General features: G+C 50.0%; 1 protein-coding gene across 2 annotated transcripts in view; it reads right to left on the reverse strand.

Annotated features, from left to right (window-relative positions):
• RARG (retinoic acid receptor gamma) overlaps window positions 1-18,911 on the reverse strand; it is a 161,981-nt gene that overhangs the window by 13,827 nt on the left and 129,243 nt on the right. For both annotated transcript variants that reach the window (XM_077329116.1, XM_077329117.1), the window contains 2 exons: window positions 9,487-9,635; window positions 7,784-7,925 (listed from right to left, as the gene is read on the reverse strand). In XM_077329116.1, the coding sequence (XP_077185231.1) occupies window positions 7,784-7,925; window positions 9,487-9,635 (291 nt within the window). The remainder of the gene's footprint in view (window positions 1-7,783; window positions 7,926-9,486; window positions 9,636-18,911) is intronic.

Consider the following 18,911-nt stretch of genomic DNA (forward strand, 5'->3'; position numbering starts at 1 on the left):
GAAAGTTTGTTTTCCAAATCTGAAACTGAACCTAGAAAGCCACTGTTTGCCTAATTTGCCTGTTTCAGAACCCCAAAGAGTGGCTCCACGAGGACATTTCAGGTTGGGAAAACAGTGGGAAGGGGCTTGCCTGATTTTTCAAGGGACGGAACAAACAAATGCTGGGAGCGTCACCTGCAGCTGGAGTCAATGATGTTAAAAAGAGCCAGGTTGCATTCAGAGTGACAAACCAAAGGAGAGAATGAAGCAAAGTCATGTGACTCATGCCCCGCCCACTCCTTTTTCTGCCACTCCTTTTTCTTCGAGAAACGGCTCTTTAATGTCAGGATTTGTTCTTTATTTGCAAGCCGCGATCCTAAACCTTGGTGGATTCCTGCTTGGAAATCAAGAAACAAGCCACGGTTTGTCGAAGCGGCTCATCTGGCCATGAAAACCAACTGTGTTTTATTGAAGAATGCCTGGTTTGCAAGCTGGAGGCTGCGTGGAAAAGGAAGGCGAATGCAAGACCAAAGAGTGTGACGCATTTTCATCACAAACAATCCCGTTATTTGTTTCTGAAGAGGAGATAATGGGGAGATTACTTGGGTTTACCCTCAGCCTGCCTCTACTTTAGCTGGAGAACGGATGGAATTATCCTGTCCTAGGTATACAGTCATTTCATCTCTTCTAAACGTCATAAATAACGTTGTGTGTATACAGTCCCCAGTTTCAGTGTGGAGAAATACTGTGGTTGGACTTGGAAGCCCAGGTTCAAATCCCCCCACTTGCCAGGAAATTCACTACAACTTTGGCAGTCTCTGTAGGCTGACCTACCTTACAGGGTTGTTGTGAGGATAAAAGGGGGGAGATAACCTCATGTGTTGCCCTGCCTGCTTGATGGAAGGTAAAGGTAAAGGTATCCCCAGTGCAAGCTTCGGGTCATGTCTGGCCCTTGGGGTGATGCCCTCTAGCGTTTTCATGGCAGACTCAATACGGGGTGGTTTGCCAGTGCCTTCCCCAGTCATTACCGTTTACCCCCCAGCAAGCTGGGTTCTCATTTTACTGACCTTGGAAGGATGGAAGGCTGAGCCAGCCTTCCTGGAGCCAGCTGTTGGGATCGAACTCCCAGCCTCATGGGCAGAGCTTCAGACAGCAGCTTGATGGAAAGGTAGGACCAAAATGCAGTAGGCCATAATGGCATTGACTGTATATTGAGCATCCTTTTGTATACTAAATCAGTTTAAACTGATTAAAACATTAAAAGTTAAAAGATGCTTGTGTGGATATTTTTAGAATAAGAAGAGTTGTCTTTTACACCCTGCTTTTCACTACCTAAAGAAGTCTCAAGGCATTTTAAGGAGCATAGAACAAGAGAATGGAAGTTATTCCAGACACTGGTTAGTTATCCCTTCACACTCCCTTTTTGTATTCATTACAGGAAAAAATGCCAGTTTTAATGGTTAAAAGTGTCAGACAAGGACCTGGGAGACCCCGCTTCGACTGTCAACTCTGCCACTCCTTGGGTAACCTTGAGCTAATTAGTGTCTCTTCCCCTAGCCTACCTCACAGGGCTGTCGTTGTAAGGCTAAAGGGGAGGAAGGCGAGAATGGTACGGTGAGCTGCTTTGTGTCCCCACTGAGGAGGCCGGCGGAGTCGAAACATATAAATAAAGATCAGGGCGGTTAAAAATAGTTCCGTGCCAGATTCTCTCTTTCTCTTTCTCTCTCGCCACCCTGGCTCTGTTCTTTCAATGCATGCCGCGTATGCAAAGCCAGGGGTTTTTTCATTCACTTTTAACCCTGAATTATGCAGACTCATTGGGAAAGGATGCGGTTTTGTGTAAGCAGTGACGGCAGGCCAGGCCCGTCCCTTGTCGAGGTTTTCCAGGAAGAATACCAGGTCTGCAAGAGTAGCAAAAGGCCATCTGGCTCAGACCCCTGCCCCACGGATCAGCTTACACAAGCCAGACCACAGCAGGCTGCTGCCGTGGGGAGAGCGGGCGGCCATGCGAGAGCAACCAGGTCCAGAAATCGCAAAGCAAGAGGAGGGCAGATCCCTGCAGTGATTTCTCCGCAGCTGGCATACCAAGGTCCGAATTGGGGAGGGGGGTACTTCGTCGTCGTCGTCCCCCCCCACACACTTCTTTTTCATTAAGGCAGCTTCGATGCCCCCCTTCTGCCCGCCCCCCAGACCCTCCTCCCTCTCTGAGCGTTCGGCATTGCGTGTGCACTCTTGCCGGCCTCAACCTTCCCCGGCTGCCCTTCCTGTTCACCCCAGGATAAAGCGCCAGGGAGCTGGGAACAGGATACGCCAATCGGCAGGATATACACTTATAGCCACAGTCAGCACAATGCTGGGGGGGGGGCGGGGGCGAGGGGGGGGATTGCCAGCCGAGCCATCCAGATCTCTGGAGGGCAGATAACATGCAAGCAGCACACACATATTTAAAAAACACACACACACAAACACAACCCCACCGCCTTGGAGTTTTCCCCCATTACCCCCGCATGGAAAGAGGGACACCAAAAGCCCTAGTTTTTAAGACTAGTGAAAAAGAGGTGGGTGCTTGGGAAGAAATAAGGGGAAATTGGGAATGTCCCCCACCCACCCCCCTACCTTCCATTCCTCCACTGCTCTGTGTTTGGGTTCCCAATGCTATTTCCCCCCCACACGTAGGCCCAAACCCAGCTTGAGTCTAGATGGGCTCTGGAGGGGGAAAGGGGGGGAAAAACAGTTGGCCCAATTCCCTCCGGCCATCCGTTTCCTGTCTCCTTAGTGAGAACTCTCTTAGGGGGTTAAACGTCCTCCCCGCTGGCCTCCCTCCCCTTCCCCAATTCTCTGCCCGGCCTCCCTCCCCTTCCCCAGTTCCCCGCCCGCCCGGCACTCTCTCTGTGTTTAAAGTGACAGGGCTTCGGAAATAAATTGCCCGGGTTTCAAGTCATAGACGTTCCTAATTAGGGGCTCTTAAAGAGATGGTGATTAATGTGAGCCGGGGTCCCCGCCGGCCGCGGAGGCATGCCTTAGCAGTCGGGAGTAAAAGCAACAGTCGCTGAGAGGTACTCTGTCTCAGGGAAGGCTGGCCGGTTGACAGCGCCCTTAAAGGAGATGTGGACACTTCACAGCCGTTCCTCGGTGGAACCGGCTTCCCCTGGAGGTGGTGGGCTCTTCTTCTTTGGAGGTGGTCAAGCGGAGGCCAGATGGCCATCTGATAGGGGATTGGACTAGATGAACCTTGAGATCCCTTCCAACTATATTTTTCTACGGACTCTTTCTCCCTCTCGGACAAAGTGATGTAGCAACAACCCAAGAGCCTCACTGAGAACTAGCCTGGTGTAGTGTTTAAGAGAAGAAGATTCTCATCTGGAGGACCAGAGCTGATCTCCCACTCCTCTTCCACATGCAGCCAACTGGCTGGTCACAGTTCTATCAAAGCTCTCTTAGCCCACCTTACCTCCCAGGGTATCTGGTTTGGATAAGGGAAGATGATTGCAAGCCACTTTAAGACACAAGAGGGCTGCTGGGTGGCCTTGGGCCAGTCAGCTCTCTCAGAGCTCTCTCAGCCACTCCCAGGGTGTCTATTGTGTGGAGAGGAAAGAAAAGGCAATTGCAAGCCGCTTAAAAAGCGGGGTATAGAAAATCAACTTTCTTCTTCCTCCTCTTGTGGGGCAGGGCTTTTCTCAAAAGGAAAGTTTGCAGAATCACTTCAACTTCAAGGAATACATGCAGAAAACATTTCATTTGGGCAAACAAAAAAATCGAACTGGATTTCTTTTTTGAACGTCTGCGGGGGAAATAAAATGGCAGGCCCCTTAGCCTCCCACTCAAGATCTCTTCCTTAAAAAAATCCAGGTCTCTTTCCATTTCTGAAGTAGCCTATCCCAAATGTTTTCCATCAAGAGGAAATCCATCCAAGTGCGCAGCCATGGAAGGAAACATTACGGATGAAACCAGATATGGAAAGCAGATGGCCGGGCGAGGAGTTCCTAGTCCACAGGAACGAAAGATCCCTTTGATGCTCCGATCAGGACTGGGTGTACTGGGAGGTGCGGTGGCAACTGTAGCTGGGCAACATGGGGCTTGGTATCAGGTACCAAAAAAAAAAAAATCTCAGCCCTGAGTGGCAGAAAGCTGGTGGAGATTGTGGAAGGTATGTGTACACAAGCAGCTGAATAGTAAAGGGAGCTTCAGATTCAGGATAGCTGCAGTTCTCTGAAAGGTTCCAGGGGGTGGCAGGTGACAGTGGATGAGCAATAGGGTTGTGACTGCCCTGCATAGTGCAGGGGGCTGGACTAGATGACCCAAGAGGTCCCTTCCAACTCTATGATTCTATGGCAGCTTCCACCATTTGGCATCCAAGCTCCAGCAGTTCTTTTGGAAGGGCAACTATACAACAGCATCACTGTATCATTCTCGTCCTGACACCCCCCTGACTTTAATGCAATCATTATCAAGCTTGGTTTGATAAAATCTTTTTGGAAAGATGACACTTTCCACACTGGCTGGATGGGTAGAGGTGTATTTTTAAAGCTCTGCCTACATCAAAGGCCATTTTACTTGGTCTCAAGACTTGCGGCCACCAACAATCGAGGGCTTCCATTTTGTTTGCTTTGTTTATACCTCAGCTTTCTCTGAAAAGGGGATCCAAGGTGGCTTGGGGTCGTGGTTAAGAGCGGCAGCTTCTGATCTGGAGAGCCGGGTTTGATTCCCCACTCCTCTTCCACATGCAGCCGGTTGAGTGAACATGGGCCAGTCACAGTCCTGATAGAGCTGTTCTCACCGAACAGTTCTGTCAGAACTCTCTCAGCCCCACCTCCCTCACAGGGCGCCTCTTGTGGGGAGAGGAAGGGAAGATGATTGTAAGCTGCCTGGAGAGCCAGCTTGGTGTAGTGCGGACTTCTAATCTGGTGAGCCGGGTTCGATTCTGTGCTCCCCCACATGCAGCCAGCTGGGTGACCTTGGGCTCGCCACAGCACTGATAAAGCTGTTCTGACCGAGCAGTGATATCAGAGCTCTCTCAGCCTCACCCACCCCACAGGGTGTCTGTTGTGGGGAGAGGAATGGGAAGGCAGGAATATCGGGACTCTCTCAGCCTCCCCTCCCTCACAGGGTGTTTGTTGTGGGGAGAGGAAAGGGAAGGCAGTAATATCAGGGCTCTCTCAGCCTCACCCACCTCACAGGGTGTCTGTTGTGGGGAGAGGAAAGGGAAGGCAGGAATATCGGGACTCTCTCAGCCTCCCCTCCCTCACAGGGTGTTTGTTGTGGGGAGAGGAAAGGGAAGGCAGGAATATCAGGGCTCTCTCAGCCTCACCCACCACACAGGGTGTCTGTTGTGGGGAGAGGAAAGGGAAGGTGATTGTAAGCTGCTTTGAGACTCCTTCAGGTAGAGAAAAGCAGCATACAAGAACCAACTCTTCTTCCTTTGGGCAGGGAAAAGTGGGGTATAAAAACTGACTCTTCTTATGTAATGCTCGTCTCTTCCATTTGATCCTCCCAACCTGCAACCCTATCAGGCTGACAGCAAACCTCCAAGGCAGAGTGACGATTCGAATCTGATCCTCCCAGATCCTAGTCTTGACACACTAAGCACTGCAACTCACTGACAAACGCAGGACTGCTGCAGCCCAATACCATTATGAAGATCCACTGCCATCCCTTTGAGTCCCCAGCTTGCTTTCCTCTTCTTCTTTGGATAGTTTTGAAAAGCCTTAGAGACTTGCTTAATTTGAAAGACGGGAATTCAAAGGAGCTCGTCAAGCCATATGATCTGACCTGGATGGCCCAGGCTAGCCTGATCTCATCAGATCTTGGAAGCTATGCAGGGGTAGCCCTGGTTAGCACTTAGTCAGGGGTAGTCAAACTGCGGCCCTCCAGATGTCCATGGACTACAATTCGCTGGCAGGGGCTCCTGGGAAATGTAGTCCATGGACATTTGGAGGGCCGCAGAAAGATGCCCAGAGGAATCTAGGGTCGGCACACAAAGGCAGGGAACCAGAAAGCATCTCTGAACGACACTTGTTTGGAAAAACCGTGCAGGGGCACTATAAGTCGGCTGCCGCTTGGCCACGTCCCACCACCACTATGGTGACCTGGCGGTGGAGGGCAAAAGGTGAACTAGAAGAAGAAGAAGAAGAGTTGGTTCTTATATGCCACTTTTCCCTACCCGAAGGAGGCTCAAAGCGGCTTACAGTCACCTTCCCATTCCTCTCCCCACAACAGACACCCTGTGAGGGAGGTGAGGCTGAGAGAGCCCTGATATCACTGCTCGGTCAGAACAGCTTTATCAGTGCTGCGGCGAGCCCAGGGTCACCCAGCTGTCTGCATGTGGGGGAGCACAGAATCGAACCCGGCATGCCAGATTAGAAGTCCGCACTCCTAACCACTACACCAAACTAGCGGGAGCCAAGACAAGGGCAATGCAGGGGAAATGCTGTGGATGAACTGCTTTGCCACTTATTTATTTATTTATTTGTGTTTGTTTATTATATTTATATACCTCCCAACCCTGAGACTCATGGCGGTTTACAAGGAATGCAAACAGTACACAGAACTTCAACGGTACTATATACAATAGTTTTATGATATAAGAGGAAAGGCAGAATGTTGTCAGTCAAGTTTATATTAGGAGTTAAAGAACCGCTCCGGAATCACAATTAAGAATGGTTGGAGAGAAATTGACCATTTGTTCTCTATTTACTTTTAAAATCAAAAAGTAAAACAAAATAGAATCATAGAATCACCACGTTGGAAGGGGCCATCTAATCCATCACCCAGCTCAATGCAGGATCAGCCTAAAGAGCCAGTTTGGTGTAGTGGTTAGGAGTGCGGACTTCTAATCTGGCATGCCGGGTTCGATTCTGCACTCCCCCACATGCAGCCAGCTGGGTGACCTTGGGCTCATCACAGCACTGATAAAATTGTTCTGACCGAGCAGTGATATCAGGGCTCTCTCAACCTCACCCACCCCACAGGGTGTTTGTTGTGAGGAGAGGAAAGGGAAGGCGACTGTAAGCCACTTTGAGACTCCTTCGGGTAGGGAAAAGCGGCATATAAGAACCAACTCTTCTTCTTCTTCTTCTTCTGATATCAGGGCTCTCTCAGCCTCACCTCCCTCACAGGGTGTCTGTTGTGGGGAGAGGAATGGGAAGGCGACTGTAAGCCGCTTGGAGACTCCTTCGGGTAGGGAAAAGCGGCAAATAAGAACCAACTCTTCTTCTTCTTCTAAAGCATCCCAGACCAGGCCTTCTCAACCGTGAAGCCCCAGGGATTCTTGACAGCCCTGGAAGGGCCTCCAAAATGGTTGGGATTTTGTTATAATTTTTATGATATGACCATATATGGTCATGTTGACCTCCCCCCCCACAAAAAAAGGGCTAATGATGGGCCTGGAAGGGGTGGGAAGGGGAGGGGTCCTGGGTGGGCGTGTCCACAGCTCTGCTTCCCAACCATATTCTGCACGATTGTACCACTTCTGGGGTTTTTCAAAGCCTGAAGGATGTTTCAGGGTTTTCTCAATGGTGAAAAAGTGGAGGGAGGCTGGTCTGGATGCTGCCCATAAGGGGGGGACGGGGACTATACAATTATAATAATAAATATGATAACAAAAGCCATTAATAAAATAAAATTGTAAAAGTGTTGCCAGGCGTAGAACACTTCTTTGTTTTGTGCATTACCTAGCAAACCGTGACACTGAGACAGGCTATCCTGTATTTGGTTGTCCAAGTCCAAAACAACCCCCCCACACACACACACACACACTCCGCACCCCCCCCCCCCAATGTTTCCGAACCTCAAAGGAGAGGCTCACCTTCCTTGGACATGCCAACCTCAAAGCACTTCTGCAGACGGCAATACTGGCAACGGTTGCGGGTCACTTTGTTGATCTGACAGTTCTTGTCCCGGTGGCAGGTGTACACCATGTTCTTCTGAATGCTCCGGCGGAAGAAGCCCTGAAGGGACCCAAAGAGAGGGGACGAGACAGTGAGAGGGGAGCGGGTGGAAGAGGAGAAAGCAAGCCAGGTATGAAAACACCTTTCTCCGGCACCCTTTTCCCCACAATGCAAGATGGCTCCAGGCAAATCTGCTTGGAGATGAAACTATTCAGCTCCTCAGCAGAGGTTTCCAGATGTGTGTAGTGGTTCAGGGGCCAGATTAGGATCTGGGAGACCCAGGTTCGAATCCTCACTCTGTCATGGACGCTTGCTGGGTGACTTTGTGTCAGTTACTCCCTCAGGTTTAAAATTTCTCCCTAGATTGCTGCAGAAAGGTGGGATAAATGCTTAAGGGGAAGGTCAGGTTTGAATCTTTAGCTGCATAGGTATCCAGATACAAATGTCGTATTTCTTTTTGTTGATACTTGTTTGTTTTATAAACAAAATAAAAGTGCTGGCAACAGGATTCTCGGCCATTGTGGAAACATCCCACATAATGGCTGAAGTGACAGCAGGCGAGTCAGGGAGCCAGGCTCCGCCCACTGTGCTGCCTCCACCACCCGTCTGCGCTCTCCTGACAACAGGTGGTGGCAGCGTTGCTCTGGGGTCGAGCTCTGGGCCTTGCCAGTCACCAACAGCCACCCTGCTCTACATCTACTGGTGCGCTCCCAGGGGCAGGACCATGGACGATCTATCCGTAGTCATATCCGTTTGAGGGGCTGCACCAGTTGATGTTTCCACATCAAAAACTAGGTGCAGAATTCCAAATTACCAGAGTTGGTTTTAGCTGTGAGACATCCAGGACAGTTATATCGGTGCTCTGGGTGGGTAGAGCCATATGGGGAGCCCCCAACCGCCCTGCAACCAGCTGCCTCAACCGGGACCCCAAAGCAGGGAGGGGATCAACAGTAGGACACTTGCTTTGGGGGGGGACTGCCCTATAGCTAGGGTTGCCAACCTCCAGGTGGGCCTGAAAAGCTCCCGGAATTATAACTAGTCTCCAGACCAGAGAGACCAGTTCCCCAGGAGAAAATGGCTACTTTGGAAGGTGGACTCTAGGGTTTCATACCCTAATGAGGTCCCTTCCTTCTCCAAATGCTGCCCTTCACAGGTTTTACCCTCCATTCTCCAGGAATTACCCAACCCAGAGTTGGCAACCGTACCTTCAGCTGACTACCCTCCCCACCTCGCTGCCCAAATGGAGCCCCTTCCTGGAATTTAGCCCCAGGCCCCAGGAATCACTAAGACCATCCCTGCAAAGACTGCGACAACGAATCTAACGTTCTACCAACAGTGTAACTGATACCACAGACATGGACAATGGGCTTGTTTTGCACATTTCCTTTTTGCTTGCATAATCTGTTTGGGGCTGCGGCCTGCCGCTTGGAATTCTCTGCTGCAACATTTTTTGCTGGGGAGGGAAAAGTCGCCAGCCACACCCGCTTAAGAGGAACAGTTGCAGGCACGAAGCCTTGCCTCGGAACGGAGATTTTTGGCAAGTCCGACTAGGAGGAGGCCGGAGTCAGGTATCCGGAAAGTATATTCTTGTCCTGGAAGCCTGGAGGCATGCACAACTCACCTTGCAGCCCTCGCAGGAGCTGACTCCGTAATGGTAGCCAGAGGACTTGTCGTTGCAGACAAAACAAGGCTTATAGACTCGTGGGGGCGGGGGCGGAGAGGGGGAGCTGGGCACCATCTCCTCCGAACTTGTGCTCTGGGTTTCCACCGCTGCAAAGAGAATAAGGAGAGTGTCAATCAGAAACTAGGACTTTGTACATATATAAAAAAACCCTGGTGAAATTAGTTACAATTTCAGGTTTCCTTTTTAAAATTAGGTTTCTAGTCCTCAAGGGGCAGGGGGCATCAAACTTTGATGAAACAGTGCGGGAACGAACTGCTAGAGAAGCATCTCTTCCCCTACCCACCCCTTTATCTTGGTTCAACCCAGATTATGCAGCCGCATACTTTTTGCATCGTGGATACACATTTAAAGTTGTGGTTCTCCCAGTGAGGGGAAACCCACAAAATTCTAGGGAGGGCCTTCTTCTACTGCCAACATGGGCAGGCTCTGGATGCAGGCTTTACATGGGAACTGAGGACTGTGAGGCTCATATCCCCAGAGTCCTATAAATGTATCCACATTTGGGAAGAAGGAAGTTCAGGGAAAGCTGCTGTGCTTTGTGTTCTCCTAGAAGGAATTATAGGGCAAGTTCTATTCTCCCACTGCCAGAGTTGCATTAGTGCCACAATCCACGGATCCTTGCAAGATGCAAATACTCCGAAGAGTTCCCACGTGTTCCTCTGTAGAATAGATTAGTACCACAATCCACAAATCCACATGCATAGTTAAGAGGCAGAGGCTTACAGAGCCATCCTGTTTAGCATGACTCAAAATCTTATACACAGGAAGCTGCCTTATTCCGAATCAGGTCACTGGTCCATTCGACTGACAGTGGCTCTCCGGGGCTTCAGGCTCCAGGGGGTCTTCCACATTGCTTGCAACCTGCTTCATTTAACTGGAGATGCCGAGGACTGAACCTAAGCCCTTCGGTACGCCAAGCAAATGCTCTGCCACTGAGCCACAAGTGATCCAGCCTTTTTCACCCTTTTGGATACAGAGGAGACCCTGAAATAATTGGTCAGGTTTCAAAGAGCCTCGGAAGTGAGGTCAGCTGGCCACGCCTCCCTGCCACACCCCCATTAGTTCCACGTCATAGGAAGTGACATCACCACCTGTGTTAACAGGCGTTCTTGAAGAGGACAGAGGGGGGCAGATTTAGGGTGAGAACAGGCATGCAAGCTCCGCCCCCTCCCTGACAGAGAAACCAGGAGAGAACTCACTCATGCTTGGGAGGGGTGAGGGGGAGCAGTGGAAGGGGCTGGTTCCCTACTTGTGGTCGAGTCCATTAAGACAGGAGGGGGGAATGCTGTGGACTCCCTCTAGAGCTCCTGTGGGCCACCACAGGTCCATGGACCTCTAGTTGAAAATCCCTGCCCTAATCCTTTGAAATGGATTGTCTTAGACAGGGGTAGTCAAACTGCGGCCCTCCAGATGTCCACGGACTACAATTCCCATGAGCCCCTGCCAGCGAATACAGGAGGGGCAGGAGGAATGGCGACCCCTGAGCTTGGTTTGAAAGGCACATGCTGCTTGGGAGCTCTTTGGCAGCCAATGCAAAGGTGTAACAGTGCCTCGCTTACAACCAATTTTGCACTTCTGCGTGGGAAGGACTGATCTTTGAATATTTAGCCCTCTCTCTCTCTCTCTCACACACACACACACACACACACACACACAGTCGCCTCTTGCCCTCCCCGTGACCCACAATGCTCGGCCACATCTTTCTTGACCCCCTTACAAGCGGTCCCCCCGCCCCACATCCCCAACCCCAGCAAGGCATGAAAACTGTTTGCAATTCTAGCTTTCAACGCAGACAGAATTTCCAGTGACAAGGCCCTTAAGTGCCACATTCCAGGCTAAACAGGTTGGAATTGTTACCAGAGCTGTGTAACCTAATCCCTTTCCTTGGGGGAGGGGGGGAGGGAGGGAGGGGATCGCCCTGGCCAAGTTAGAAAATTTCCCTGGAAGGTTGGGGTGGCCAAGCGCAGGGAGGGTCAGGTAACCTTTCAGTCCAGCTCCCCATCCTATAAAGCTCCGATGGTGTGAGCAACAGGGCAGGAGGGAAGGGTGGCCAGATCTACACACACGTAGCCTGACTCTGCCTTTTTAATCTTTCCATTGTCTGCAAAAAACCTCTCCCAGCACAAGCTTGTTTGCAAAAGTCAACCTGCACTTGGCAGCTATTCTGCCGTATAAGATAACCCGGGCTCACAGCTCTAGTCCCTCGGCTCCCAACGTCTCTTGTGCCCAATCCTTGGGAGAGACCTGCCGATAAACAAATCCAGCAAGCCCGCCTCACAGATAACCCTCCAATAAACATCTTAACGCTCCATGGCAATCACAGCTCAAGTATGCATGGAGAGGGAGCACCTTTCTCAATGACTCTGCAGTAAACAAACCAATGCAGCAGGCAGCCTGGAGGAAGGAAAACACACTCATCTCTCCGGATCACCACAGGCAGAGTTTATGGGTCAGCCAGGAAAGGCACAGCTTAGAACTGCAAAGATCTCTTGGAGATCTCAGATCTGTTATGTTTTTTTAACCCAACGGACAGGTTTCTAGCCCTTGTGGCTGCCATGCTAAGCCGTCGCATCGGCTGAAATCTCTGCAGCAAGAGGCACTGGTGCCTAATTGTTCTATATTGCCAGCAAGGAAGACTTGATTTGAATCTAATTTGAATTTTCGCCATCAAGTCACAGCTGATTTACAACGATCCTGTAGGATTTTCAAGGCAGGAGATGTTTGGAAGCGGTCTTTCGGGGCCTGCTAGCCAGGACTGACCCTGCTGAGCTTCCAAGATTTCACAGGAGCAGGCTAACCTCGGCTATCCAGATCCTGTGAACGAATCCTGGTCATGTGTAACAACTAGGGTTGTGTGCGGTGGTGTCCGAACCAGCCGTTCCCCCCCCCCCCACGGCGCAGCGCTGGCTGCGTCGGCCTGGAACGGCCAATTCGGCACAATCCTCGTAACAACACTATTTGATTACCAGGAGATGACAACCTACGGCATCTCCCCATTTCTTCCGCTGATCAGCACTTGGATGGTGACAGCCCCAGCACCATCCAGCTGTTTGCCGTTATCACTTAACAGCTGATTAACCACGTCAGCAGCTGACGGGAATTCCCTCCTTCCAGCCTAAGTGAGGGTTCTTCTACTCCATCCACTAGCTCTGTGACTCCTCGGCCCTGCTAGATAAACACACTTCTTCTGTATTTACAGTGGAAGCAACGTCTAAACTAGCAACGTGACGGATTATGCAGGCATTCCATCTGGAATGAAACACATTTCGGATGATACACACTTCTAAGGGCCCTGACCTGAACAGCCCAGGCTGGCTTGATCATGTCGGATGCCGGAATCTGAGCAGGGTCGGCCCTGGTTCCTCTTTGGATAGGAGGCCACAAAGGTATACCATGGTTATGACCCAGAGGCAGGCAATGGCAATCCACCTCTGAACGTCTCTTGCCTTGAAAACCCTAAGTGCTGAACTCAGCCTTTTTCAACCTTTTGACTGCGGAGGAAATAATTTTCCAGGCCTCAAGGAGCCCCGGAAGTGATGTCACCTGGCCATGCCTCCCTGCCACACCCCCAGATGGAAGTGACGTCACCACCTTAGTTAACAGGATGCAGTTTACACAGGCTCCGCCTTCTCCAAGGCACCAAAACCACGAGAGAACTCGGGAGGGGGAGCAACGGAAGTGGCCGATTCCATTACGGCAGGAGGGGAAAAGCCGCAGACCCCCTCCAGAGCTCCTGAGGACCCCTGGTTGGGAATTCCTGGCTTAACTGTTCTACAATTAGGCCGATGTCTACCCAGAGCAATGAAGCACGCTGGTTTGGGTCCTGTGAAGCCAGAAAGAGCTGCGAAGCACTCTCAGAAACAACCCTTCCCCCAATTCCCTCTCCCCTAGCAGGGGAAACCCAAGTGCGCCCATATCTAGGACTGCCACATAAAACATGAAACTGATCCACCGGCAATTCTTAGCATCTCTGAAAGAATGGGGCAAAAGGGAAAGTCATGGACAGCTTCCCATTCAGAGTAGCCCCTTCGGTTCTTTCCACTTATGCTGGATAACTGCATCAAATAATCTAAATACATGATGAAAAAGTTTTTCACAGTCAGAGTAGTTCAGCAGTGGAATAGGCTGCCTAAGGAGGTGGTGAGCTCCCCCTCACTGGCAGTCTTCAAGCAAAGGTTGGATACACACTTTTCTTGGATGCTTTAGGATGCTTAGGGCTCATCCAGCGTTGAGCAGGGGGTTGGACTAGATGGCCTGTATGGCCCCTTCCAACTCTATGATTCTGTGATTCTCTGATTCTATGACTATCCAGTGATCTAGCTTGTGGCCTGTGAGATCCATAATAAAGCCACATCTCCCGTGACTGACTCACACCAACTTTGCTCTGCATCTCAGGATTCAACAGCTGGCAACCATCTCGTGGCTGCCTTCGGCGAAATTACGCATTTGCAAGTCAAGGTGTAGTGGTGACTTTGTGGCGTCCCCACAGGGAGTTCAGGGCAAGAGACATTCAGAGTTGGTGTGCCATAGCCTGCCTCTGCGTCACCACCCTGCTATTCCAGGGCCGACCCACTCCGCTCCACTTCACTTCGCCTCCCAGATTTAATGAGAGGGAGCTAGCCAACTCGGGCTCGGTGAAAGATATCAAGTTGGATCGAGCCAGCTTTTCCATTCGATCGCACCCCATTTTGCTACATTCTCAGCCCCTCTCCCGGGTGGCTTTTGCACAAGTTCCCATGCTATATTTATTCACTTTCCTTCCTTTGCCAGGGCCCAAAGTAGCTTGACAGCCATCTCTTCTCCTCCACTTGATCCTCCCAGAGGAAGTGTAGGCCGAGTGTGGGTGAGTGGCCCAGCACTGACTTTCTGGGATGACCGATTCCCCTTTGTTTTTCACCAGCAGAAATTGCTGGCGGGACCCAACCCATTGTGCGTGAAGTGGTGTGAAGTGGTGTGAGAGCAGCTCGATGTGGTGGGCTCCCTAATGGCTGTTTTCGTACATTCAGGTCCCTTGATGTTCCAATACCCGAGTGATTTTGCATGAATTAGCTCTAATAGGGCCACTTCCTCTGAAAAGGAAGAGCTTGTCAATAACAACCTCTTGGCTTCCAGTTCAGTCAGATCTTTTTAATTAGGAGTGATTCTTCACTTCTCATCTCTGCTTTTGCCAAGCTGAAAAGCCATGTTTCCCATTCTGATTTCCCTTGTGCTCCACAAGCGTGTAGGTCTTTCTTATGTGAATTCTCACTCCAAATTTGCTCTGTAAAAAGTATGCATTTTTCAACATTACTGGTGTATTATTATGACCCATATATAAATCTCCGCTTTATTTTTTGCTGTCAAGGCACAGCTGACATGGCAAACCCACAGGGTTTTTAAGGCAAGAGATGTTCAAAGGTGGTTCCCCATCGTCTGCCTTTGGTGTTCCATGGAGGTCTCCCATTCAAGTACCAACCAGCGCTGACCCTGCTTCACTCCTGAGATCTGATGCAATCAGGCTAGCCTGGTCTATCCATTAAAGGTAAAAAGGTAAAGGTATCCCCTGTGCAAGCACCGGGTCATGTCTGACCCTTGGGGTGACGTCCTCTGATGTTTCCTTGGCAGACTCAATCCAGGGTGGTTTGCCAGTGCCTTCCCCAGTCATTACCGTTTACCCCCCAGCAAGCTGGGTACTCATTTTACCGACCTCGGAAGGATGGAAGGCTGAGTCAACCTTGAGCCAGCTACTGGGATCGAACTCCCAGCCTCATGGTCAGAGCTTCAAACAGCATGCCGGCTGCCTTACCACCCTGCGCCACAAGAGGCTCTGGCCTATCCATTACACACATATAAATGATGTATTTCATAGATGTAAACAGCAGCGTTAGTCAAACAGGATGTTCTGTTGTCATCCCTTTTATTACCAGGAAAACCTAGTATCTGAAATCACCTTCCCATCTAGCAAGGCATCGTGGTTAACTAGCCCATCTCCGAGTTTGATTCCAGCCTGTAAACAGGGAGTCTGAAGCAAGAATATTCACTGGAATGGAACAGGACAATTTCTTAAAAATCATAGAATCATAGAATCATAGAGTTGGAAGGGGCCATACAGGCCATCTAGTCCAACCCCCTGCTCAACGCAGGATCAGCCCTAAGCATCCTAAAGCATCCAAGAAAAGTGTGTATCCAACCTTTGCTTGAAGACTGCCAGGGAGGGGGAGCTCACCACCTCCTTAGGCAGCCTGTTCCACTGCCGAACTACTCTGACTGTGACTGTTTTTAAACTATCTCTTATTCTCAAGCTTAAGAAGTTCTGATTCGATACTGCTAATTCTTATGTTTGGGCAGGGCTTGTAGTTTTAAATTCTGCCTTATGGTTTCTCTTTGTCTTCTGTGTGGGCGTCTGTAAATAGCCCTTGGCCAAAAGTGGAGACACTGTGATCTAGATTGCGATTATTAAAACACACACACACACACACACACACACACACAACATGCTCACAAAATCCAAGTGAAAATGACCCAACCCACAGCAAACAGACAAGATATTAATTTTACAAACCCCGAAATGAGGAACATCGCCTCATCCCTAGGCGTTTAATGACTCGCGGTGCTCACGTGCATTTTTCACAGGCGTCTCCCTGCATTTCATTTATGATCATTTACAGCAGGGGTAGCCAAACTGCGGCCCTCCAGATGTCCATGGACTACAATTCCCATGAGCCCCTGCGAGGGTACTGCTGGTCTCCATTGGACTTCACATTCCTTATTTACTCTCCTAATCTGTCTGCAAGGGCAGGCATCGGCGTTCCCGTGTGGCCCAGGTCAAAAGCTGAAAGGGACCTGGGATGCCAACCCACTTCTCCCCTGAGACTCAGCCCCTGATCCACTAGAGACGGCCCCGGCATTCTTGCGAGGGACTGTTATTAGCTCCGGCGGTGACTCATCGACTGCAGAAGACACTGCTTTTGTCAGAAGAGGTTCTCTAGGCAACTATTGCCAATGGAAGCCTCTTCAGGGAATTCTCGAATTTTCTCCTGCTTCAGTCTAAACGGCACTTGGATCAAACGGTCCTATGGATTTTGCCCCTGCTCCTCAGGCAAGCCGGTCTCACCGTACGGTTGGAGCAGAACTGGCGAGGAGGGGCAACTTTGAGATCAGCTCTGAGACCAGAGTGTGCCGAAAGCAAGAAAAACCAGGAACGGGCCGGGGAAGGCGCTGAGGTCTTGCCAAGAAGCAAGCTGGTCTGAAAAGAAGCATTATGCAAGCCGCACACAAACACACACAAAAAGGCTGTTCCCAACGGAGGGTTTAAAGTTATTCTCAGTCTCCGTCATGTCCGACCTCTGATGAAATCAGGGCCGGCCGGGACATTTGATGGCAACTCTTTTCAAGTGTGAAAGGGGGCTTTTCCGGGGCTCCGAATCACCCCTCCAAAATGCTCTCTGTTCCTCTTCGCTGAGAATCAGCTGCACTTGACCACAGGGGTGCCCTCCTGCCACCAGACCATCAAAGTTTCCAGATGTGGAGAACAAAATGGCGGCGGAACAGCAGTCGTGCCTCCGCATGAGGGGGGACCGAATGGCTCCCACCAGGCCTCTGGTTGAGGCCAGAGCAATTTAATATGGCCCTCTCAGGTTTTCCCTCCTTCCGTTCCACTGACAAGATGTAGCCACGAGAGTCAATGGGCAAGCAAGACGAATGATGGCTGGGATAAGGGAAAATAGTTAGTTAAATTGGCTGTTAGTTAATTTTAATAAATTAAGTGGATCATGCATTTTTAATTTGTTGTGTACCACCTCAAGCCACTTTTGGGAGAGAGAGAGAGAAAGCATCATTTATTTGTTTGTTTGTTTGTGTTTAAACTTCTATCCTGCCGCTCCCAGGAACTGGCTCGCGGTGGTTTGCAAGGGAAAAAAAAGATAACGTCCAATTAAAACATATATAATTAATAACCCCTTAAATACCGCCCCCCCCCCGAACCATCATCTTACGTATAGAGCCAGCGTGGCATAGTGGTTAAGAGCAGCGGCTTCTACTCTGGCAAGCTGGGTTTGATTCCCCGCTCCTCCACGTGCAGCCAGCAGGGTGACCTTGAGCTAGTCACAGTCCTGATAGGACTGTTCTCACAGAGCAATTCTGTCAGCACTCTCTCAGACCCACCTGCCTTACAGGGTGGGAGAGGGAGAGAAGGTGATTCTAAACTCCTTCAGGCAGTGATAAGCAGGGTATAAAAACCAACTCTTCTACTACCACTGGGGGAAAAGCTATAGGAGGAACTGATGTGGGAAAACGGTATCTGTTTGGGGTGCTAGGCTGGCAAAGGGAATGTGTCAGGCCTTTGTGTGTCTCTGCAAATACTTCTACCTCCTTCTGAGTGTCCCAGTGTTGGGTTGCCAACCCTGGCTTGGGAAATTCGTGGAGATTTGGGGGCATGCTTGTGGAGGACAAAGCTTTCCAGAACTACTAAGGGAACCAATCACTGTAATCCACAAATCAAAGGTATTTAGTCCCACCTGGAAACTAAACGGAAGAGCGTGCACAAACTGACTCTTGCAAAAACATACCCCTTGTAGTTGAAACTGGGCTTTTATTCTGGCATAGTCACAAAATGTCCCAGGAATGTTAGCTACAGAGACAGAATCTTGCCTCTACATGGACACTGCTTTCTCTTTGAAAGGCTCATTTTGAGCTATGTTATGCAAAGCAAAGGGAAGTCAGGGATTGGGACTAGGGTGGAGACCCTACAGGGGTCCTTCATTCATTGCAGAATTGGGTTCTGGATCCTGGTTGTCAAAGAAATCTACATCCCCCCTTGAGCCCCACACCTAATTCCCCTTCTTGTTCACGTTGGGTTTGGGGAAGCCCCACTTTGAATTCTGACTCCAGCAATGCTAATCTTTCTTCACCTCACCATTTCGAAAAAATGCTGGCCTACCTCACAAGATCGTTGTGTCAATGCAACAAATACAATTCAGGTACACGCAAAAAAAGAGTCCTACACAGATAGCATGGCCTACTCTGCTGTCAGTGGTGGTTGTTTCTCTTCTCCTCCTGGGCTCATTCCGCAAATGAAGGATAATGCACTTTCAATGCGCTTTTGCAGCTTGTGCATCTAAAGTGCATTGAAAGTGCATTATCTAAAGTGTGTGGAATGGGCCCTGGATCTAAAGCTGCCTTAAAAAAAAAACACTTCTGGGAGAAAAGAGGGATGTCTTTCAGTTTCTTTCTCTCTGGTATATGCCTGTTCAGTAATTCTGCCCACAAACTCCTTCTCTCCTCCCCCTCTTTGCAAATCTCCACCTCCCTACAGAGTCGGGCATCAGCAGCAGACAAGAAAAGACAATTAGAAGCTCATGAATTTTAACCCTCTGGCATTAACC

The sequence above is a fragment of the Paroedura picta genome, chromosome 3, assembly GCF_049243985.1.
Source record: "Paroedura picta isolate Pp20150507F chromosome 3, Ppicta_v3.0, whole genome shotgun sequence".
Taxonomy (NCBI): Eukaryota; Metazoa; Chordata; class Lepidosauria; order Squamata; family Gekkonidae; genus Paroedura; species Paroedura picta.